At 48.8% G+C, this 23829-nt stretch overlaps 2 protein-coding genes across 10 annotated transcripts in view; both read right to left on the bottom strand.

The window, feature by feature from the left end:
• The window catches only part of CR1 (complement C3b/C4b receptor 1 (Knops blood group)), a 49237-nt gene extending 42749 nt beyond the window's left edge, over nucleotides 1-6488 (bottom strand). Inside the window, exons 1-9 of the mRNA XM_051808515.1 lie at nucleotides 6254-6488; nucleotides 5233-5379; nucleotides 4587-4778; nucleotides 3906-4005; nucleotides 3289-3374; nucleotides 2652-2864; nucleotides 1944-2126; nucleotides 858-1046; nucleotides 216-407 (exon numbers count right to left, since the gene is read on the bottom strand). Coding sequence (XP_051664475.1) covers nucleotides 216-407; nucleotides 858-1046; nucleotides 1944-2126; nucleotides 2652-2864; nucleotides 3289-3374; nucleotides 3906-4005; nucleotides 4587-4778; nucleotides 5233-5320 — 1243 coding nt within the window. The 5' untranslated portion in view covers nucleotides 5321-5379; nucleotides 6254-6488. The remainder of the gene's footprint in view (nucleotides 1-215; nucleotides 408-857; nucleotides 1047-1943; nucleotides 2127-2651; nucleotides 2865-3288; nucleotides 3375-3905; nucleotides 4006-4586; nucleotides 4779-5232; nucleotides 5380-6253) is intronic.
• Nucleotides 6489-8010: 1522 nt separating this feature from the next.
• PFKFB2 (6-phosphofructo-2-kinase/fructose-2,6-biphosphatase 2) lies at nucleotides 8011-23375 on the bottom strand. 9 transcript variants are annotated; one of them, XM_051808589.1, is made up of 16 exons: nucleotides 23234-23372; nucleotides 22370-22495; nucleotides 22171-22267; nucleotides 21764-21830; nucleotides 21560-21634; nucleotides 21378-21434; nucleotides 20813-20937; nucleotides 20099-20306; nucleotides 19768-19914; nucleotides 18374-18478; nucleotides 17611-17740; nucleotides 16542-16604; nucleotides 15900-15973; nucleotides 14281-14472; nucleotides 13021-13088; nucleotides 8011-11311 (listed from the first exon to the last, which is right to left on the bottom strand). In XM_051808589.1, exons 1-15 carry the CDS (start codon nucleotides 23295-23297, stop codon nucleotides 13062-13064), a joined length of 1557 nt encoding a protein of 518 aa, XP_051664549.1. In that variant the 5' UTR covers nucleotides 23298-23372; the 3' UTR covers nucleotides 8011-11311; nucleotides 13021-13061. The 9 variants fall into 9 exon arrangements, with proteins under 9 accessions (XP_051664549.1, XP_051664548.1, XP_051664550.1 ...); XM_051808588.1 differs by having other exon boundaries at nucleotides 13025-13088; XM_051808590.1 differs by having other exon boundaries at nucleotides 13025-13088; nucleotides 14293-14472; nucleotides 23234-23371.
• Between the last annotated feature and the right edge of the window lie 454 nt (nucleotides 23376-23829).

The raw sequence follows: 23829 nt of genomic DNA, 5'->3' as shown, positions 1-23829 counted from the left end.
GCCTGTATATTCCAAATTAACACAGGACAACCAGATCTGGGGACACGTGGCAGTGGAGCAAAATTCTCTTTGGCTTCTACCATCACCATCTGAGGCCACAGGTAGATTTTTCTGGGAATGTCAGTAGACAAACTACACCGTACAGAGTAACCCAAATCTTGCAGTCAAAAAATAAGCAGTCCTCAAATCAACACGTTTCACAAACTCTGTCCCACCTGGAACGCACTCCGGTGGCTCTGGATCCCATCTGCCATCACTCATACACCGAAGTGTGACGCTGCTGCCACGACCTTTGAAGGCAAACCCATCTTTGCACGTAACTTCCAGTGTGTTTCCATACACGTAATGGTCCCTCTCGTACCATGTGTACTTTCTGTTTGGGATGTGTGGATCTGGGCAAGGAATTCCTGAGAAATGCCACAGGTTAGCAAGTGTGAAACCACGGCAAAGCCAACTGGGTGACAGCAGGTTCATTGTGAGCAGAAGGAAGAATGCTTTGTAGGACAGAGACACATCACGACATTAAATCTGCCCCCAGACCACCCCTGGGCCATCCTGGGGGATGGAATGTTTGCCATGCAGCCTCCCTGCTGGATGGAACAAGGGATTCTCAACACCACAACAGCTTTTTCCAGAGGTTCAAGGGACTAGAAAGCAGAGTTGGTGAATAAAGCAAAGAAAACTCTGCAGCCGGGGAATAAATCAGAATAAATCAAGAGTCACAGCAAAGACGAGCGCAGCGCCAAGCTGGGCCTCTGGAGCATCCCCCTTTCCCCCACCTCACTCTCCACGTGCAGTTCCTTCACTCAGCAGTAATTCTGGCAGCTCCCAGGCGAGCCAAAGGGACAAACACTTACTTTCACACGGTGGGGGGATTCCATCCCACGTGAAGTTCGGCTGACAGTGGATGTCCCGCGTGGTTTCTCCCGCGCTGAACTGGTGGCCCTCCAGGCACTCATAGGTGATCACAGTGTCCACAGGGAACAGATTGCCAGCAAGTCGGGCTTTAACAGCGTTATACACATCTGGAGGGTCAGGACAGCTACCTGGGGGGGAGACACCAACTTAGGGATGTTGCCAGTGGCACAGCAACGAGGCCCGTGGTGGTACGAGAGAATTTGGGTAAAAATCACGGGCTCACGTTGCTCATTCTGAGATGTACTTAATCATCCAAGTTCAGCAGTGATGGAGGAAACAAATGAGGACACACAAATATGTTTTTTTTCCCTGGAGAGACTTTTCACAAGGGCATGGAGTGACAGAACAAGAGGTAACGGCCTTAAACTGAATTTAGATCAGATACATGGAAGAAATTCTTCCCTGTGAGGGTGGGGAGGCCCTGGCACAGGTTGCCCAGAGAAGCTGTGGCTGACCCACACCTGGAAGTGTTCCAGGCCAGGCTGGATGGGGCTCTGAGCAACCTGGTCTAATGAAATAACAGGGAAGTGGACTGAGATGAGGTTTAAGGTCCCTTCCCACCCAAGCCATTCTATGATTTTGGACTGCATGGTAATTTTCACTGTTACAATGAGATGCAATTTCTAATCAAGTTTATATTATCTGAGGCTCTGACAAGAAACTCTGAAAACATTAAATATAGAAAGGTTAATTTAGTCCCTTTCAATTCCAGTGAGAAATGCTCTCCAGCTTGAACAGGATGAGGCTTTAGTCTCTATGGTCCCAAGCCATAAATTCCTAAAGTCACCTTAGTGCTACAGAGAGATTTGCCCCCCCCAAAAAAACCCCAAAAATTTCCATCTTAGAGCCATCCCTTTCATGACTTCATGCTTTTTTAGATGGGAACTTCAGTGGGCATGGTGGGGGGTTTGGTCGAAGGTTGGACTCGATGACCTTGGAGGTGTTTTCCAACCTTAATGATTTTACAATCCCCTGAAGCAAAGCTGCTGGAGCAGGTGGAGCAGCAGTGGGACCATCACACTTACTGAGCTGGCAGAGTGGCAGGGGGGGGTCCCAGAAGTTGTTGTCCCTGCACGTGGAGGCGTCGCTGCCGTTCAAGGTGTAGCGGAAGTTACAGTCGAACACGACGGTGTCCCCGTAGGTGTACTCGGACCTGTACCCACTCAGCAGCTTCCCATTCGCCACCCTTGGAGGCTCACAGGTCACCACTGTGCCAGGGAAACGCAGGGAGTCAGCAGTTAGGCTCAAGAGGGGAGATGAGGGTATTAAAAACATTCTCATTGCTAAAGGCACATCCACCAAAAAGGCTGAAGGTGGATGTGACCAGGCAGCTGATGAGGTATCTTTGTACATCTTACTCCACTTCTCAGCATTTTTTTATTAAGGCAAAGCATAATAAGAACACAGGGAAGGCAGCAGGTGTCACAGGAGGTTTTGGAGGTGTTATATTTTACACAGGCCAGTGGGTAAAATGCACCCTCTGGTCTGTGAACACGAATAAAATCCCATTCCCATGTCCTTGCTGACATGATGATCATGATGAGAGACTCTGACTCCTGTTACAGCTACCAGACTCAGAGGGTCTCGTCTGCAAGAGGTGATTCCAGCAAGATGAAGGAGAGAGAAGCTTCCAAGGAGGAAAACAGCTGAGCAGAGCAGGAGCAGGGGCTGTGAAGGGGCTGGTGCTGCCATGAGCAGGCTCACACCCGGCCCTGGGCACAGCAGCAGCTCACCTTTGCATTCTGGGGCTGGACTGCTCCACACACCATTGACATTGTCCGTGGTTGTGCAGAAAATTGAGGCTTCTCCCACCAGGGACAAAGGTCTCTCTGCCCTCCTGGCACTGCGGCACCGGTACGTGATGGACTCTCCGTACACAAAGAGCTCCTTGTCAGCCCCACTGTGCTCCCCATCAGCTATTTCTGGAGGGGGCTCACATGGAATCGCTGTGGAATTGGGGGGAAATAGCAGTTGGGAAGAAAGAAGAAAAGGGAAATTATTTAATTGATTTTAAACCAAAGGTCTGGGAAGAAAAAAGTTGAAACACGAGGTGGCAGAAGGGTCAGAAATTAAGGGCAGGTCTCGAGGGAGCTGCACACCAGCCCAAAGGCAGCAGTTCTGACCAGGCACTGAATGGTTTTGTGATATCCCAGTCTCACATGCAGCTGCCTCGCTCCCAGAGAGCGAATAAATATTTCTGCAGGATGATGCAGGAAGGAAAACACAAATTAAAAATGTCTTTCCAGGCTCCACCACGCATTGAAATGCCAAAATCCTCAGCAGAGCAACGCAACAGCTTCTTTATCCAGCCCTAGTCACATTCCAGATAATTAAAGGATAGATAATAGATAATTAAGGAACTCTACTTACCCTCACACATGGGAATATCTCTGTCCCACGTAACAGCCCCATTTTTAATCACACAAGTAATCTTAGAATTTCCAAGCAGTCTGTACCTGTGTGGAACAGGGGAGAGGGAATTGCTTGGCAAATTTAATTCTGATTTATCACCAATAATATCACCATCAGGATGCTTTGGGCTTGTCATAATTTCAGCAGATCAGAAATTGGCCATCAGTGTCATTTTTTTCAAGGACACGCTGGCTTTTGGCAAAAGCATTTTTTAAACTAAAAAAATGACATGTTTCTAAGGAAAAACATCTGCCTTATCAGCTGGGGGTAGCCATCCTTACAGCTCTGAGTTCAGTGTTCATGCCTTTTCTTCAAAAAGATACTGAAACACTGGGAATGGTTTGGAAAGAGCCAGGAGAGTGAACATGAGTTTGTGAAGAACTGCCTCAAAGGAGGAGTTTAAGACACTCAGTCAGTCCTAAAGTTCTCAAAGTTTAAAAGATATTTCAATCAGGGTCTGCAATTACCTACACTGGCGAGGCTTCTGACAGCACAGGCTTTAATCTAGAGGGGAAAAACTTTGGAAAAACAGCTGGAGAAGAAGAGGCCCTGTGCCCCAGGTGCTCTTGGCTTACCCAGTGTTGCAGGTGAAGTTCACTGAGGAACCCAAACTGAGCTCCTCTCCCAGGACGAGTCTGCCGTTGGGCGGCTCCCCGGGGTAGGTGCAATGCTTGGCTGGGGACAACAGCACTCAGTCAGCTCTTTCTTAAAGACTCCTCCAATACTGAGCAAAGGGATGGACCAGAAACCTCCAGATTTCCCCTCCAACCCTAAATTATTCCATGTTTCACGATGCTGGCGAGACTCACATCATGACCTGCTGCCTCTGCAGCCTGAGCGGGGTTTGCAGTAACACTGGTTTAGTTGTCTCCTCACAACTAAAGGATTCTCCAGCTGCAAGTCAAATACTTTTTTTTTTTCGACCCAAGAGTTGCAAAGTGCATCCTTTTGAGTCAGCAGTGAAACACAGCCAGCATCAGAGCAGATTTCAGCTCCTGCCATCACTGCCAGTACTTAGTGGAATAAAACCAGTGCTTCATGTCAGGTCACTCACTGCCCACCATCCCCTGGTCTCACTATGGATACTTTGGATACTGCTCCAGCATCAGCAAACAAAAACCATCAGAAGTCATAGAACCACAGGATGGTTTGGGTTGGAAGGAACCTTAAGAGATTATCTTGTTCCAACCCCCTCCCACAGGCAGGGACACCTTTCACTAGACCAGGAAGACCAAGTCAACCCAAAATACACTCACCTGTACATATGTCCCTTGATCCGTGCCACCTCCCGTTTAGGCCACAAACAAGGACACTACTGACATGATGATTTCTCACATAACCTGGACGACAGACGTATTCTGCCTTGGAATTGTAGGGGAATGAGGCAGAGCTCTGGTACTGCTCCTTGAGCTCTGCAGACTGGAGACGGGGAGGAGCATCGCAGAGACCTACGGACAGGAGTTCCATCAGAAAAGGGCTGGGAGGAAAACCAGGGGGATTTCAGGCCTGATTCACTCTGAGGACATTTCAGTGCCCAAAGACTCCTCAAAGCAAAGAGGAGAAGTGCAGCCTGTGACTGTGGCTGGCAGGGACTAGGAGCTCCAGGTCCTGCTCCTCACCCAGAAGTTTTAAAGGCTGGCCACAAAGTCCAGATTAAGCATTTTTTTTTCCTCCCCAGCTAGTAATAATTATTGCACTTTCTCAGCTAGAATAATTTTCCATCTACTTTCCACAGGGAGTGGAAAAAAAGGCAAAGGAAGATGGATTCTGATCACAACGATTTACAACGCTCTTGAAACGCAAAGGCAATGAGGAAAAGAGAAGGATCCAAGCCTTGTGAAAGCCAGGAGAAGGTTGTCCTTCAAGGGATCTTAGTTTATCCTGAGGGACTCGTTCACTTACTGTGGACAGTCACAATGAGAGCAGCAGTGAGGAGTGACCCGAGGACGGCAGCGCGATCCCGCTGCCTCCCCGGCTCCAGAGCTGACATGTTTATTCCTGTCTGGAGATCCCACAGATGTTACCACATTCTTTCCCTGGGCCAAATCTCTGTAAAAATAGTAGAGGGGTATTTACACTGAGGGTAAGTGAACAGGTCTTATTTCTCCATCCCCGAGCTGTGCCTGCAGTGGTGGCTGGGGAGCTGAAGGGACAGGAGCAGAATTCCTTTTCTGGAAGCAAAAAAAACCCCAAGACAGACTAATATCTTCACTTAAACCACAGAATAAACACTTCATAGTTTGTCAGCTTCAACTTAAACCCACCATATTGCCATCACTGTTCTTCCCAGCCAGTCAACAAAAGTAACACTTGTAGGGCAATGACTTTGTCTGTGCCTTCTGGAAAAAGTTCTCCAAGATGTGTTTTATGGGTAGAACGCTCTATTTTTAGTGCTAAATCTCCTGGAAGTAAATTCCTAGTCAGATTAAATCCTGCTGGAGTCACCAGTACAGTCCCCTAACAATAAATTACCCTCAGAGGGAGAGAAGTAAAAGTTACATCAATTTTGTGCAAATATTAACTGAGTAAAGCTATAAAACATACAAGTCAATCAAACCAAATTGCTTTACCAAATGGAATTTAACTCCAGTTTGCCAGGTTAGTACCTGCCAGCCCTAGAGATCAGTAAGAGTCCTCTCTGTATTACCCAGAATCATTTTTGAGCCTAAACTCTCCCAATGTTACAGATGGCCTGAGCACCTGCCTTCCTCCTGGAAACAAGGCTCTACCTTGATGCTTTCTGCCCTAAACCCAACACTTCCCTTGGCTGTTTCATTCCTCTGCCTTTCCTTCAATCCCAGTTACAACTCCTGGCATAATTTGATTTAATTTACTGATCTTTGTGCCTGCTGGAGTTGCACTAAAGCTCCAACCCAGTTCCCAAGAGCAACACTTAAAGCTCTGTGGCTCCGAGTTGTCTTACCTGGAGGTGTGGAGGCAGGAGATGGAGACCTGGAGCCTTCAGCACTTCCAAGACAAAGCAGTGACTGTTCCCATCCAGTCCCCTGGCTCCAGGCACAGCTAAAGGAGGAGTCATGATCCGCCTACATGCTCAGTTATGGCTCCATGGAGAAAAGATTTCTGCAGAATTCTGCAGAACCCGGGGTCATGCCAGCTGACCCATAAATCATTAACTCCTCCCGAGCAAGAAGGAAGTAGTTTATTCAACCCACAAAGCAAAACACGAGAAAAACTGAATGCAACCCAAGCAGATGTTGAAATTGTTTGGTTTATTGTGTGGAGTTGCCAAGTCTTTGTTGAAATGATCCTTGCTGAGCTGCCCCACCGGGCAGCAATGGCACACAGCCAGTGCTGGACCTCAGGCATGCTGTGGGGGTCTCCTCAAGAGGGACACATCAACCATGAGTTCCTCCCTTCTGACCTCAGAAGCCCATGGCCAGCGTTCAAAAAGTGGTTTCTTCAACCAGCTCCACCCCTTCCCATGAAAGCCCCAGCAGCTGGAGCTCAGCAGGGTGTGAGGCCCCAGGGAGCATCACTCAGAGCCAAACACCCAGGGCCACAGAATCAGTGAGTGGCTTGGCTGAAGGAACCTTAAACCTCATTTTGTCCCACCCCCTGCCATGGGCAGGGACACCTTCCACTAGACCAGGTTGCTCCAAGCCCCATCCAACCTGGCCTTGATGAAAACTCAGATGCCCTTCAGCTCACTGCAAGCTGTTCCTGAATCCAGCTCTTGTTGGTGGGTCCTTTTCCAGCACCAGCTTTTGGTAGAAGTTGTCACCACTTGCTCCTTTGGCTCCACAGCTTCATCCAGGCTGGAGTCACCATCAAGTTGGTGATGGACTTTTTACCCCAGGTTGTGCTTCTTGCAGGTATTTGTTTGTTCTACCAAATCTGACAGGGTTTTGCCTGAACAATTTACCACATCCCTACCCTGAGTGGGGTATATTAATATTACCTTGCTGAAGTTCACCTGAAGTTCACTTGGTTTAGTTCCTTCTCTGCAGAACACAACAGGAGGCTGCATGAGCAGAGACTTGCTCACAACAGGCACTGACATCTACAAAATATTTACAGGAATCCAGTTAATCACAAACACAAACACAGGTTTCCCGGATTTCTATTTTTCCAAATGGCCCAGAACAAGCCAGTTTGTGGGCCCAAACATCAGCAGCTCCCCCAGGGGCACACAGGAGGTCTTTCAGCATCTGCACAGGGTGTTGTGGGCATCAGCCACACAAAAAAACCACCTCCTGCTCTGGCAGCTGCTGAACAACCCTGAGACCTCCTCAACCCACAGCTTGGAGTGGCATAAACAGGATAAAAGGAGTTTTAGTCCCTTTAGGACCAGCTGGTTTCCAGCTGGAAATCAGAGTCACACCAGTTGCTCCTCTTGATGTCTTTTTTTCTCCTAAAAAAAGAGATGTGCTTTAAAAAAAAACATTCCTGTCTTAACAGCTCCATAAAAACCCTGAATATCTGAATTCCAATAGCTCCAACAAAAACACCCTTAATGATGAGGGAAGGGGAACAGCACCAGGGTGTAAGATTCCCCATTTTCAACTCAAATCCCAAAGCCCAGGGACACCTGCCCGTCCCTGCAGACCCTCTTTCTCCAAACATATTCCAGAGACTCCCTGAATTCACCACTGTATCAGAAAACCAGCACACTGTGAGCAGTTAAAGCAAACAATGGAAAAGAACAGAGGAAATGATCTGTGTTTTTTTTAAATCTCTTTATTGTAAATAGAGGCTGATGGCTCTTTATGCCCAAGTGCACAGAGTACACAACATACAGCACAAGCTGACATACACTGCAGCTTTTTAAACCTAAAAAAAAGCCACATTAGAAGGCAGCAGAGCAGGGAAGTTTACAAGCAGATGGGTGACATCCACATCAGCAAACACTAAATAGAGAGGCAGCCTGCCAACAGTGCTCAGGGACCGAGGAGCAGCGGGGACAGGGGGAGGTGGCACCGGCAGTGCCCCCCCAGCACCTTCCAGAGGGGCACAGGGTGAGGGTTGGGGACATCTCCCCAGGCCAGGTGGGTCCTGGCCATGCTGCTGCTGATGCCTCTCATCCCACAGCTGCTCCTTGCCCACCTGGCACCAGGGCCAGGCTTCCCCACCATCACCCGCTGCCGGGAAGGGGATGCTTGGCAGAGGTGGCAGCTCCAAGGTCACAGCCAGTGTACACAAATAAGCTACCCAGGCTGGGTTTAAGCATTTTTTTGCCCATTTTCCAGCTTTCCCCACTGCTGGCAGAAGAGATGGAGCAGGTTTTTTTGCCAGAGTGATCATTTTTCTCTGCAGTGACCCATTAGTCCCACGGGTGGCCCCGCCACTGCTCACTGAAGGTGACAGCAGCCACCACCACCAAACACATGGGCAGAAAAATCACAGGGTTGCAGAAAACACCCCCCTCATGGTAAAATGCTCTCCAAGGTGCCAGGCCAACATTCACACCTCCAAACCCACCACACCTCCACTTGCCCAGCCCACGACACCAGCTCTGCTCCCCCCTGACAGCACAGGCTGCTGCTAAATCCTGTTCAATCAAAAGTATCGAAAAAAAACCCCAACCCCATTGTGCAATTGTTGTTTGTCTGGGGTATTTGCACGCCCAGTGCCAAGGAAATCAGGTGATTTCAAGGAAATACCTGGCACAGGCACCTGCCAGGAGACATGTGGGCTCACTGGCATCACCCCAGCCCTGCACTCAGGGCTCAGCAGGACCTGGCACAGTGGGTATAATTCAACCTCAGGGCAATGATCTGACCACAAATCTGCTGCTGCTCTGCTCTGGACACCTGTGTTTTAAAAACACACGCCTTTTAAAGGCTAAAATGCAGGAGGAAAAGGCTCAAGTCAGGCTTTAATTAAAGCACCGAGGCACAAACACTGCTGTGAGCAGGGAAGGATTGAAGCTCCATCCCATGGCCAAAACAAGGACCCACTCCATGGGAATAAGGGACCCCCACAGCCACTGATCCAAACTGATTTTTTAGCAGTTAGCCCTGATTTTTTAGCAGTGATTAAAAAAACACAAAAAGCCACAACCACCAACACACAAACAGCGACATTCACAAATCCTGGCGGGTAAAAATATATATTTTTGTCTCCTTACAATCATTAACTACTCGATGACAACGAACATAATCAACTCTTTAACAAGTTATCACAGCATGTTGTGCGTAAACACCCTACAGTACATTTTCTACCCCTTTTTCTTTTTTTCCCCACACAGAGCAGGAGGTTTTTTGGTGGGAGCTGCCAGCCCAACTCGGGCAGGTTTGTGCGTTCAGAGCGTGACAGCAAAAAAACTATCACAGACAGGCTCTAAATCTCTTCCTTCAACATTTTTATTTTTTTTTCTAGCTTATTCCTAAGCACAAAAACGTTTAAAACCCAAGGCTGGATGGCTGAAGCAAACCTGCCCCCTGGGGGGGAAAAGCCTGAGGAGCAAAACCACTAAAATTCAATTTCTCGCCACCGAATTTCCTCTCCCTGTGGCACAGTTGCTTTAGATTATGACGTGCTTCTGCTCCTCAGGAATCCTAAGGGGTCAGGATTAGTGCCTTGGTCTTCTCTAACTCAGTTTTATCAAATTAAAGCTCTGGGAATGCTTAAAACAACCAGGTTTGAGCTCGAAATGCTCAGGTAAGCCTCAGGCTTCGGGGCTGCTGAGCTCCTCCACAGCCAGGGCACAGACTTCCCTAACTATGGGTATATCCAGCATTTATTTACACATTTAAAATAAGCAACTTCTGGGTCTCAGAACTGCTCGGATAAATCCTGGAGTCAACTGGAAACAGCAGGTCCAGAACAGCCTCCTGCTCTGTACCCAAACGCTCCTTTCTTCATCCAACCTGAGGGTTTTGCCCTTATGGCAAGAACAGCTGGCGTGGGGTAAAATGGGAGTTTGGCAAAATGGAAGTCAAGGCTTGAGGGAGAAAACTATAAATTTGGGGGTTGAGGGGGATTTAAGTCAGACACAGACAGACACAGCTGCACCACGTGTGCTCCAAACACTAAAAAAACCAGCTTAAAATGTGAAAGGCAGCATTAGACATGGGTAACATTCACAGCTGATTCACAAGCAAGTTAAAAGCTTGTTGTGGGCCTAAAATTTGGTATATTAAAAAGCCAACTGGTAAAAATCTTGTGCTTCCTCCAAACCCTGCTCAAGGGTTCCACTGTTCCCAGTCACTAAGCAGAGCCATGTTTTTGGGGGTAACAGATAAACCATCCACAAAATGCAGGAAAAATGAGAGAGGAGATGAGTTTTAGGTCAGGATGCAAAACTAAAGTAGGGCTTGAGGTGGGATTTAAAAGCACTGGTAGCTGTGCTGCTTCCAGAGAGGGACAGGAGGTTTTATTCCCATCTGTCCCTCACATGAGGCATCCCGTGGGATGTGCTGACCTGGAAATGGGATGTGCTGTGTGTTACATCCCAAGCAAAAGCCTTCCCAAGCAAAGGAACAGGCTCAGACTGGGGGGACTCACATCAGCAGTTCTGGAAGCAAAGTTAAACTGGAGCTCTTTGGATGGCTGAACGACACAATAATTGTGCTGGAACTTGGAAATAACTTGGAAATGGTAACAGATAAATAAAAACTCGGGGATTTTGTCTGGTAGTGCCTTTTCCAAAGAAAAGCTGCCTCAGCCAGTAAGAACATGACTCTTTTGTCATCACACTGTGGTTAGTTTTGGCATCTAACCAGGAGGAAAAATCCCAAAAGCCCAGGGATACGTTGGCTCATTAAAAGCAGCTTGAAAAAGCTCCATAAATGAATTTTCTCCAATCTCATGGACAGACATTCCAGCATTTGGAAAGAAAAGACACAGGCAAAAAGACACACTCTAAAAACTCTAAAAACTCAGTTCAAGGCGAGAACTGGCCGAAGGGGCTCACTGTGCTCCGGGGATGCTCCAGTCCCAGGGCTCCTCCTGGCCATGGAATTCCCAGCAGGATCCAAGGGGAAAGCATGAACCTCTACACTGTTAAACGGGTCATTCTCTGCAAAGAAAAGATAAGGAGCTGAGGTCACACCAAGGAAGGCAGGAGATGGTAAAGCAGGTGACAGCTCAGCTCAGCGCTGGGGATGGACGGACACACTGACAGGAGGATCCAACCAGCTCCAGGGAATTGCTCTATGTGACAGGAACCACCTGAGGATTGACTTATTTACTCCCAGCCAAACACACAACGAGCTGTTTCACACTTTGCATCACCCTTTATCCTCTTGCCAAGCCCCCCATCACAGCCTGAGATCACACAAGCTCAGTGGGGAACCTCAGGAGTAATGAAGCAGCTTGGTTACTCACTTTTATTTACCTTCTCCCTAGGAAAACACACTTCCAGAACAACACCAGAACCATTACAGCAATCATTTTGCATATTAACCACAATAAATACTTATAGTTTTGATAAAATTTCTTCCACTGCCTCATTCAGGGTCCAACAGGCAGCAGGAACACACTCAGGTCAGCACAAATCACAGCCTGGATTTCCCACAGCTGCCCTTCATGCAATGTCTCAGGGCACAGAAAATCCTCACAGGGCTCAAGTGCCTGCTCAGCTGCAGCACTTTGGGACTGCAAACCCATGTGTGAATCAGCATCTGCAATTTGTCATTACCTGACCAGCTCTGTTTTGCAATAAAGAAAAAAAAAAATAGCACAGCTTTGGAGGCATTTTGCTGACAATTAACACAAGGCATCAACACTTAAAATCCACCAGGCAGGAAATCCAGACCCTACATATTTTCTATTTACAACTGAAAAAAAATAAAATAAAATAAATTATAGAAACCCAGAATGGTTTGGGTTGGAAGGGACCTTAAAAATCATCTCATTCCAACCCCCTGTCATGGGCAGGGACATCTTCCACTAGACCAGGTTGCTCCAAGCCCTGTCCAACACTTCCAGGGATGGGGCAGCCTCAGCTTCTCTGGGCATGGCTTGTGTGCCATAATATGTTTGTAAATACCAATGATAGAGAGAGATAGAACAGCCACATTGAGAAAACTGTTGGAAGAGTTTCACTTCAAGGGCAAAATGCAAATAAAACAAAAAGATATATATCCAAACAGCCAAATTAATCCCAGCAGGAGTTTCTCAGGTGCAGAGGCAGAGGCTGAGCCTTCCTCACCTGGCAGAGAGGGGCCAAATCCTCTGGCCCCTCTCCATGGGGACCACCCTGCCAGGGTGGAACAGGAAGGAGAAAATCCCCTCCCAAACTGGAATCCTCTCTCAACCCTGATATCTAGAAACTGAGCCAGCTACTGCTTTACTTTCTTGCCCTAATCCCAGCTCTCCCTTTGACACCACAGCACCAGGAGCAAGAGGATCTGCCCAAAAGTCCCCCAGACACAATCCAGTGCCTCCTGTGAAATCCCTACAACCAGCACCACACCCAGGCAGAGGGGAGGCACAGGTGGGACCCTGCACTGCTCCCCTGGCTCAGCCCAGCAGCACCACTGTGGAGCCAGCCCATGCCCTGGCCCAGGGATGGAACAAGCTGTGGCTCAAACACCCACCAAAAGCACCAGTATACCCAGTTGGAGCCCCTGGATCCGTGGGCTCAGCAGGGCAATATATTCCTCCCCCACTGTTGTCCCCCTTAAAGGCAGATTTTATACAGCAAAAGATTCCCTTCTGCTCCCTGCATTTGCCTTTGCCCAAAGTGGTTTCCATGCAACATTAATCAAGAGAAATCCTACTTACTAACCCAAAAGAGAGCACACACAAGCTGCTTTCAGTGGTTCTCAGGGGGAAGCATTTCCCACTGGAGGCTGCAAAGGAAAGAGAGAAGCACAGGAGAGCTCACAGTGCATTTTAAAGGAGATTTAAAGAGTAAAAGCAGCAAAGCAAATGAGGGAAGAAGTGAAGCATCCCCAAAATTTCATGTTAGCCCAGGGCAGGCTTGTATCACAGCAGGAGCTGATACAAGGCATGGACACTGTGTGCTGCAGCACCTGGACACCTCCTCACTCCACTGCTCATCCCAAGGGCTCCATTCAGGCAGGAGATCCCAGGACAGCACAATCCCTACAGCCCTCACAGCCCCAGAACCCAGGGTTGACTAAATACTCCTCCATCCCAGAGCTGTCAGGGCTTCCAGATCACAACTGCAACCTGGGAGAAGTTGGGCTGGGAATCCCCATCCTGGGACTGCCCAGCTGGAAACACCCCCAAATTCAGACCATGAGCTGTCTGGGTCCTCTCCAGCCCAGGCTCCTCATCCACACCTGCTGTGGGACAAACCCACCCCTACACAAAGCCCACTTCCCACTGGAGCCCTGGGATTTTGGGGATGCCCAAGTCAAGCCTCACCAAGTATGAAAACACTGATGTTGTATCACCCCTTCTTTTACTCCCTGGGCTCTTACTCTGCTAACAGGGAGGAGAACAAGAAGCTGGGCTCACTGAAGAGCTTGGAAAACTCCAACCTCAAAAATATCCAGGAGTATTTTATAACCTCAAACTGCTGCAATTTGGGCACCCAAAGGGCCCAGACTTTGCTCAAGAGGCTGCTGACGTTGGGATCTGCAGGGAAATGGGCACCAATAAAATCCCAGAGGCAAAGATTTCCTACCAAGTGGCTCTGGGGCTGGAGCAACACTTGGCTGAAGTAAAAAAAAATCGGGACAAAGAGGGTATTTGTAACTCCTTCCAATCAGGTTTTAGCCAGAAAGCAAGATCCTACCCAGAATTAACCACCCTGTGGCACTGAGGGAAACTTGCCTGCACAGAGCCTGATTCTGAAAGCCTGTGGCACCGGAATTTTAGTTTCATGGAGTGGGGGGGTGATGTTCACACTTTAGTGGGGGTTGTTTTTTGTGATTTTTTTTGTGAAGGGAGTCCAATCCAGGATGATTTCCATGCAGAGACAGCGCTCAACACCCCGGGAACGGTCTGGACTTCAGAGAGGACCACGCACAGCCTGGATGGTGGTGGGGAGGGGGAGCACAGGGAAGGTACCACCTGGACACTGACTTCCAGCTGCAGCTGGTCAGCCCCATCTCGAGCTTCCAGGGATGGGAAAGGCCCCAGCAGGTCGAGAGGTTTGCTCCCAAGGCTGTGGTGCCGCGGGCGCTCTACCGTGTCCGCGCTGGCCCGCGGGGTAAAGCTGTTCCTCCTCATCCTGACAGGGCTCTGGCTGCTGGGGAGCTCCCTCTGAGGATCCCAGATGGAAGGAATCACACAAGGAATGAAAAGGGGGAACCACAGTTTAAAAGCACATCACACACCTCCGGCATCCCCGCCCCAAATCTCTGGTCAGTGGGGCAGTGGCTCGGTGACCCCACTCCGGGTTGTGCCTCCCCCAGCTGAGCACCAGTGTTGGAAACAACTAAATCCGGCTTGGAGACAACTGGAAAGTGCTTTTTTTTTTAGCAGTTTTACTTCCTTTTGGCATTTTTGTTTTGCTTAGGTGGCTCTGTCTGGGTTTGTTTGGGTTTGGGGGATTTATTTATTTATTTATCGATCAATTTAAAGGAAGGGCAAAAAAAAAAAATAAGCAAATAGAAGCCTCTCCCTTCTCTGTGCTTCTTTTCTCCCAAAGCAGTTGTGATACCCAAGCAAAGCAAAGAACAGAAAAAACCTCCAAGTTTTCCAATTATTTCAACTCAGGGATCACACACGAGTTGCAAAAGGGATAAATCCCAGAGTGGTTTGGGTTGGAAGGACCTTCCAACATCATCTAGTCCTGTCCCCTGCCATGAGCAGGGACAGTGCCCAACTGGAAAACACCAGCACGGGACCAACCACAGAAATCTTGCTGAATATCCTCATTTTTAGCATTTGCACTCAGCTGGACTGAGCTCCACAAACCCTCCAGCTGTAGGTTCCCAGTTTCTCCACTCCCTCGGCATCAGGGACAAAAAAATAACCATATCCCAGGCAATCAGCCCAATAGCTCTTTATAAAATACAACAAGTGGCAGCTAAAAGCCTAAATATACCAAAACCCCTTGAAATGTGATGTATTTAGATCCCCTGTGAACCAGCCCAGCAGAGCTGGTTTGTGCTCTTTAATTGGGGGAGCTAATTAGAGGTAATGACTGAGGCATTCCCTGACAGACCAGTCCCTCTGCAAAAGAGGGTTTGCAAAAGCAAGAACCTAAAATAGCAGCAACTTTCATGGATTTAACAAGTTCCATACTTTGCTGAACAAGGTGGATGGTCAAACAGTTATTTAAGCAATGGGAGAGGATTTCAGAGAGAGAAAACTCATCAAGACAAGGAAAAAAATCCACTTTAAACCTTTTGGCAAGTCTTTTTGAAATCATCACAGTTAATATGAACAAGCACCACCAACAAACACCTCATTGAAAACTGAGAACGAGACCTGGAATTTAAAAATCTATGTCCTAAGTTTGTCCATTCTGCTTCCTACAATAGCTCTGGAAAAATCTCCCCCCTGGCCTGGGAAGCATATTAATTCTGCCTACAATTAATTCTGCTTCTGGGGGTTACTATGAAGTGAGTCTTTCTGCTCACTGAAAGCCCATCAGCCATTTCTAGCAGGTGTTTAGGAGTCTCAGTTCAGTGATTTATTTTTGCAAAAGGTGTAAAAAGCCAGCTGTGTGCACCAAGACTTACTGAGTTCAGGGAGGGTTTGTCACGGTGGGTGTTCACTGCTTCCACATTCAGGGTTATGGTCTCCACTTTACAACCTTTACCAAAAAGGAAGAGGAGTTTTTATGAGTAATTTACTAAATAAGCAATTTTTTTTTTCTTAAATATTGAAAAGAGCATGGAAAATGAGCAGGAATAAATTTATTGTTTTAAAATAAACCAGCTCATAAATAAATACACGGTTCACCCTACGAACAGAATTTTACAGAATTAACTACTCTGTGGCTTTGACTGTGAGAGCACAGCCCTGGGTTATTTGGGCTACAGGTCTGAACAGAAAAGCCATTTTTACTGACTGCACCCCAAATCTGGAGGCACAAACAGCCTCCCTCATCCACAGGGAAAACCCACAACTATCACTTGTTTACAAGAGAGGCCAGGGGAGAACACCCTTCATCCCCACATCTCCCCCCCCACTGTTCCCCCAACACCCCCATGCCCCAGAACCCTTTCATATGTTAACCTTTTATATGTTAACCTGGTAATAACCTGTTTATAATTCCCTTTTACAGCATGGCCAGGTGCTGCCACACAGGGACACAGCCCTGCCCATCAGATCCACACACACAAACCAGGGGAAAAAATGAAAATAAAGCCAGTATTCACCGTAGGCAACAGGAGTGAGCTTGAGGATGGTGTGGAGGGGGCAGCGCAGGTAGGGCAGCTCATCTAGGACAGAGAAGGTGTTTTGGGGTCACCTGTGCCCAGGCAGGTGATGCCACAGCCCCCCTGTCCCCTCCCCAGCCCCACAGCAGCAGGATGGGACCGGCCCTGGTCTGGTTGAGGGTGTCCCTGCTCCTCACAGAGGGGTTGGACCAGACCCTTTTAAGGGTCCCTTCAACCCAAACCATTCTTTGGTTGGATGAAAAGTGTTCTGGAAGCCATCTAGGGATTAGGGAGTGTGGATGGTACCCAGACATTCAGCCATCTACACCAGAGAGAGATACAGAAATAAAAAAAATCATGCTTGGAAATAACACTGTAGCCCAGTCTGGCAAAGTACAGCCATCCTTGAGGCCCAGCTGGCTCAGGATCCTCCAATAATTGGCAGGTTAAGGATCGAACTCAATGATCTAAAAGTTCTTTTCCAACCTAAACAATTCCCTGATTTCACTTCCAGCCAGAGGAAACCTCTCCAGCAGCACAGGGGTGGGAAATCACCACAGCAAGAGCTGCCAGGGACCCACAGGAGCTTCATTTGAAACTGGTTTAAAAGTTTATAAACCTTATTAGAAGCTTATCCACCTCATTAAAAAGTTTTATTGAACTCTAGTGCCACTCACTGGAGCTTCATAAAGGAGGTTGAAGCAGACTGGAAGTAACCTCCAGGTGTGTGTGCCATGCAAGGGATCAGCATTTCCTCCTGCCAACCCTTCCAGGCTACTGAGCCATCACAAAAAACTTTACATTAAAAAAAAAAAAAACCAGTCCCCTACACATTCTGTGAGTGCTACTGCTGAAAACAGCTCCAGAACCAACAGCAGAAAAAAAAATCTGCATTTCTCCCACCACTGCACTGCTGAAATGCAATGGTTAAAGCATTTCTGAAACATTTGCTTTCCTTCTTTTTTTAAGCAGTTAATCAAACCAGCAATTACAAGCCACCCTCCCAAAAACCCTGTGAAGGAAGCAGTGAGAGAAGCCAGCCCCCAGAATCATTCATTTATTTTTGTACCTGCACTCTTGTCAAGAAAATAAGCCACCAGGCACCTCATAACTGCCTGGTGGGAGATAACGAGGACGTTGCCTTGTCGTTCCAGCTCCATAATTACTGGCTCCAGGCGTTGGACCAAGTCCTGGTAGGACTGGAAAAGAAACCAGGAATTCTTCAAGGGGGGTTTTGTAAACAGAGGGTTAGAGCAGAAGTGGCAATTAGCAGTGTCACTTTCGGGAAAATATCAGTTAAAGTATCAACTGGATGATAAAGTATCAACTGGATGGTAAATATAGTTTAAAAGAAAAAACAAACAAACAGCAGAAGGTGAAACTTAGTGTCAGAGCCCTCAGACTGTGGGAGCATTCAGATTATTGGTAACTCAAGGAGTGAAGTAAGAAAAAAACCCAAATAAAATAGCAAATGATTCATTTAAACAGGTTGTGAAGTAAACCCAGAAACTCCAGACCACAACCACAATCATTTCCTTCCCCAGATGGTTTTTCAGTGACAATTCAGGCCTTGGCCAAACCCCTTCTGTGTCCAAGGGGAGCATCCCAGGACTCAGCAAGCAGCCCAATTAATTGATTGGAAGCATCACCTGCACACCCCAGCGTGGATATCAATAAACCTTCCCTCAAAAAGAGAGCTAGGCATCCTAATGCTTTCAGTTTCTCACGTAAATATCGGCAGAAAAAGTTAAAATTGAGTCAAATCTTTCAATTCCACACATGTGTTTGTTTTACTGTACTGTGTATTACTGTTATTTCTCAAAGGTTTTCACCTCGCCTCCAGGATAGCGATAAAGATATTTCTCTTGATCCCTCATTGCAAACTCTTCTGGATACTTGGCTTCGATTTCTGCATAGGTCATCTCTTCACAGACCCCCTGAGGGAAGACAAACTTGTTACCACAAACCTCACTTCCACAGAGGTCCAACAACCCAAGAGGAAGGAAGGAGAAGCAGGAGGCTGAGATCAGGGATCCTTTTGTGTGATGGAAATGTCAGGTGTTGCATCAGACACAGCCCTGCTCTCAGTCTGTGTGCCAGGGTGGTTGGAAGAGGACGGGTTTTGGTTTTACCTCAAAACCCACGTTTGCCAGGGATGAAAATGAGCCTTTACTTCCACAGCAACAACCCTGCAATTTCCTGAGAGAACCAGAGTGGGAGCAGCAACCTTTGCCCACCCAGCAGGGTGAGACAGATGCCTCGGATGTTCAGTGTTATTTTCTTCCCCCATACCAGCTGGAACATCCACAGCAAGGTCTGGCAGCTCCAAACACTGTCAGCCCTGCACCAAACTCATCCCAAACCTCATCACCATGGCTGGGGTCCATGATATATAAATAAATAAGCAGAAAACAGGTGATTTTATCATGATTAATTTGGGTTTTAAACATTATTTTCCACCTAGAAAAGCCAAAGGGATTGACCAGCACTTCACTCACAGCATCAAAACCATCCCAAACCTCATCACGACGGCTGGGGTCCACGATATACAAATAAATAAACAGAAAACAGGTGATTTTATCATGATTAATTTGGGTTTTAAACATTATTTTCCACCTAGAAAAGCCAAAGGGATTGACCAGCACTTCACTCACAGCATCAAAACCATCCCAAACCTCATCACGACGGCTGGGGTCCATGATATATAAATAAACAGAAAACAGGTGATTTTATCATGATTAATTTGTTTTTCAAATGTTATTTTCCACCTAGAAAAGCTAAAGGGATTGACCAGCACTTCACGCACAGCATCAAAACCATCCCCAACCTCATCACAACGGCTGGGGTCCATGATATATAAATAAATAAGCAGAAAACAGGTGATTTTAATTTGTTTTTTAAACGTTATTTTCCACCTAGAAAAGCCAAAGGGATTGACCAGCACTTCACTCACAGCATCAAAACCATCCCAAACCTCATCACGAGGGCTGGGGTCCAACAGAAAACAGGTGATTTTATCATGATTTGTTTTTTAAACGTTATTTTCCACCTAGAAAAGCCCAAGGGATTGCCCAGCACTTCACTCACAGCATCAAAACCATCCCAAACCTCATCACAACGGCTGGGGTCCAACAGAAAACAGGTGATTTTATCACGATTAATTTGGTTTTTTAAACGTTATTTTCCACCTAGAAAAGCCCAAGGGATTGCCCAGCACTTCACTCACAGCATCGATCTCGTTGAGAATCTTCCACTGCTCGTACAGGACCCCCAGGGACTCGGCCGTCTGGATCGTCCTCTTCAGCTGGCTCGTCCACACCTTCAGATCCACAATCTCCTGCTCCTCGATGAACTTCTTCAGCGCTTGGGAAAACTGGGAGAAGCAGAAGGCTCAGGGGAGGTCAGGAGGGAGGGCAGGGTAGTTAAAAGCATCATTTCAAGGGCCCGTGGCGGTCGCGGCAAGATCCGGCTGCCCCGCGCCGGGGGGGACGCAGGGCCCGGCCCTGACCCTGCTCACACAACACAGACACAGCAACCAGGTGCTGCCAGGCACGTACCTGCTTCCCACGAGGTGACAGACCAGAATCCCCACCAATCTTGCCAACAAGGTTATATTCACTCTCACCATGTCGGCAAAGGTAGATGGTGCGTGGCTGGACATGAATGTTCATTAGGTAATAGACGATTTTACTCTGGATGTAATCCTGGACTCTGTTTACTAGGAACCGCTGGCCCACATTGATCACTTTAATGAAGGAAAGATCTCTGGAGTCAACATAAAATAAGAACACCCACACGACTGGTTTTACAAACGAAGCACGTGCCACCTGCGGGTGTAACCCAGCTATTTGTGCTCTAGGAAAGGCACCAGCACTGCCCCTGGTCACTCCAGCAGACAGGAGAGACGCTGAACTGCTGGGCTTCAAAATGCTTCCCTGTGAGGGTGGTGGGGCCCTGGCACAGGTTGCCCAGAGAAGCTGTGGCTGCCCCATCCCTGGAAGTGTTTAAGGCCAGATTGGACAGGGCTCGGAGCAACCTGGGATAGGGGAAGGTGATCTTTAAGGTGCCTTGCAACCCAAACCTTTCTGTGATTCTGCGATCCCACTAGAGAAAAAATCCTTTCAAATCACTCGGGACCGGTGATATCACCTTCACAGAGTCACACTTTGGGAGAGCAGAGGCTCCAGCAGACACATTGGAGTGCCCTGAGCCACAGACAGCAAGGCAGCTCGTGTGCCCAAGCACAAAGTGCAGCCCAGGGATTTCCTTACTTGTCATCAGCATCGGGATCCAGAGGCTGGTAGGTGACCTTGTAGCACTCTATCCTCTTCAGGAAATCGTCCATCACGTTCTCTCGGTGTCTCTCTGGGTAGTCGGGGCTGGAAACTTTCACCTCCTGGTCAACACACAGAGTGGCTTTGTGAGAGCAAAGCAAACTCAAGAGGGAACAAAAGCAACGCTGAATAAGGTTATTCTTCTCTTTTGCAACAAATCCACATTGTTTGACGCTGCCCTGAGGAAAAACCTGCTCCTGGAGAGGAAACAAAGGGACTCTGAAGGCACTGAAGTGCTTGGCCCTGGCAGACACACTGTGAGCTTTGCCCTCCCTCACCAACACATAACATTTCAAGGTCAAACATTCCTCAGCTTCATTTGATTTCCACATTCTCACATAACGGCTCCTTTAGCTTTTTATAAACCTGCAAACCCCAGCTGCCTGTTCCCAAGGTGACATGGAAGAGCGAGGCATTTGCAGACAATCCCCCTAAGCCACCGGAGCCCATGACCTTGCACTGAGTTCCCACAGCAGCTGAGCCTGGAAAAGGCAGCACGCACCAGGATATTGGCAGCAATGACCTCCGGATCATCACAGACAGACTCCACAAAAAACACCTAGGGAGAAGGCAGGGAAGCACATTTCAGAGAGGCAAGAACTCCACTCCACTCGAGAGCTGCTGCCCCGGGGAGCCACAGTGGCCCTGGGTGCAGCAACCACAAATTAAACACAGGAGCACCACCTTGAAAGCATTTTCCTTAGCAAAATTTAAGATCAGGTCCCGTCGCTCTCGAGTTGTGTTGGTGGCATCAAACACCTGTCAGAAAATGAGTAGCAATAAGCAAATTTAACTGAGACTTTTAAACCAGCCCCAAGTCAGGTCCCCAAACACCCCAGGCAGCTTTGAACTACCCCAATGGAAAACTCTGGTGCAGAGGAATCTTACAGCTATTTGCCCACACTCCTCCAGCAGATAAGCCTTCACATCTTCCAGAGCCACCAAGGCACATTGTCTGTGGGATAGAAACAGGGATTGTCAGAGCTCATGGAAAGCATTCCCACAGCAAAGCCTCTGAACCACCAGGGAGGGATTTAAACACCTCTCTCCCACCCCTGCATCTTCCCAAGAGGCCCAGAGGTCACAAGGCACCTGCATCTACAACCTGCTCCATCACCTGACACTCGCAGCCCAAAGTGAACAACAACCCTCCCACGCACATCCCCTCTGGCAGGATCCCTGTGCCGTTCCCTCCTGCTTCCACAGGCACCAAATGTTATTCTGTGCTCCTCAAACACAGAGCCTGCCAAGACCTGAGTGTCCCCAGCCCAGCCCAGCCCCCAAAACCAACTCACTTGCGGATTTCCATGGCTTCCTTGTTGTCGTGCCTGAAGAAGTCGTAGGACTTGTAGGACTTCACCGCCTCGCGCCGGTACACCCCTAAATTAAACACTTTAGACACAACAGAAGAGGAGGAGGGCATGAGGGTGATGGAATTTCACTGACATCTCCCAGCAAGGGGTAAAAAAAAAACATTCTCACACACACACACACCTTTGGTGGGCACCCCGATCCAGTTGAGGTAGCGGGTGAGCTTCTTGGACATGTAGGTCTTGCCACGGGCGGGGAGCCCGATCATCACGATCAGGGTCGGGGAGTTGGTCATGTAGGAAGCCCATGCTGCAAAAATAAAACAAAAAACCACCCCAAAACAGCAGCATCAGCGGCACCGCAGAGCAAAAAGCAACACCCGACCCAAAGCCGCCCCACCTCCGGATGGACAAACCACCTCCGTGCATCTCCTAACGGGCTCTCGCGCATCCCATAATGAGCCCGTGCTGTGTCCTCGCGGCTAATTAAGCGCTGTGACCACTCTGTGGTCTCCCAGGTGTTCGCTAATGAGGCGGACCAGGAACAGCGGTGCCTAATGGGGCTAAAACGCGGCTTTTAGCGCTAAAAGTATTTACCGACCGGGGCAGGAGACGCCAAGGGCGAAAGAAAGATGTTTTTTAAAAGATGTTTTTAACAAACCGGTCACGTTCTCTCAGCAAACAGCCAGGGCAGGCTCCGAAAATGCCCGGGGAGAGGCAAGCTGGGGGGAAAAGCAGGGGATGGGGATGGATAGAGTATCCAGGAGGCTGAAGAGAAGGAGGATGGGGGCGAGCGGGGCAAGGTGACCCCGAGGAGGAGTGAGACAGGGCGGGCAGGGTCCGGGCACCCCCGGTGCGGGTCCCGCGCGGGAGGAACACGCGTTTTCGGGAAGGCGCGCGGTTTCCTCCGCGGTGCGCGCAGCGTTCCGCGCACACACACACACACAGAACCCCCGCCCGATATTTAATTGCCTTAAGGACACGAAGCCGCATCCCTGCATCCCTCTGTCCCTCCATCCCTCCCCGCCGCGGGCCGGGGGTTACTCACAGCACTGCTTCTCGCCGGTCCGGCCCCGCGGGGCCCCGCCGCAGCCCCGGGGCGCCGCCGACATGGCTCCGGCACGGCCGCGGCTCCGCGCCGCATGCAAACGAGATGCAAATCCGCTATGCAAATGAGCGGCGGGAGCGCGGGAAAAAGGGGGCGGCCGGGAGCGGGCCCGCGCCGCGCGTGCGCTGTATGCAAATGAGGTGGGCGGGGCGCACCGCGCTATACAATAAGGAGCACCATTGTTATGCAAATGAGATGGGCGGTGCCACAGCGGGAAGCGCAAATACACACAGTGCCCGCCTCTATGCAAATGAGATGGGCGGTGTCGCCCCGCACGATGCAAATGAGATCCACATAGCACCCGCCTCTATGCAAATGAGACGGGCTGTGCCGTGGCGCTATCTAAATAAGACAGGCGTGGTCGTGTTATGCAAATGCAAGGGGGCGGTGCCTCGCCACACGCAAAGGAGGTGGCCGGCGCTGCGGCCACGCGCTGTGCAAACGGGATATACGCGGTGGCCAAGCACTATATGCAAATGAGGTGGGCGGTACCGCCGCTGTTACGCAAATGAGACATACACAGCGATCTGTTTTAT

This window comes from Manacus candei, unplaced genomic scaffold (genome assembly GCF_025592945.1).
Source record: "Manacus candei isolate 608988 ecotype Guabito, Panama unplaced genomic scaffold, ASM2559294v1 h1tg000073l, whole genome shotgun sequence".
NCBI lineage: Eukaryota > Metazoa > Chordata > Aves > Passeriformes > Pipridae > Manacus > Manacus candei.
This window is presented reverse-complemented; position numbering and strand designations above follow the sequence as displayed.

Excerpts from the sequence above, each read along its gene's own strand:
- PFKFB2 (XM_051808586.1), bottom strand. The coding sequence starts at position 23,297 with ATGTCGGCGGCGCCCCGGGGCTGCGGCGGGGCCCCGCGGGGCCGGACC. Across the intron at positions 20,307-20,812 it reads GATCCCGATGCTGATGACAA|AGATCTTTCCTTCATTAAAG; the intron begins GTAAGGAAATCC and ends TGTTGACTCCAG. Across the intron at positions 17,741-18,373 it reads ATCGCTATCCTGGAGGCGAG|TCCTACCAGGACTTGGTCCA; the intron begins GTGAAAACCTTT and ends TTTCTTTTCCAG.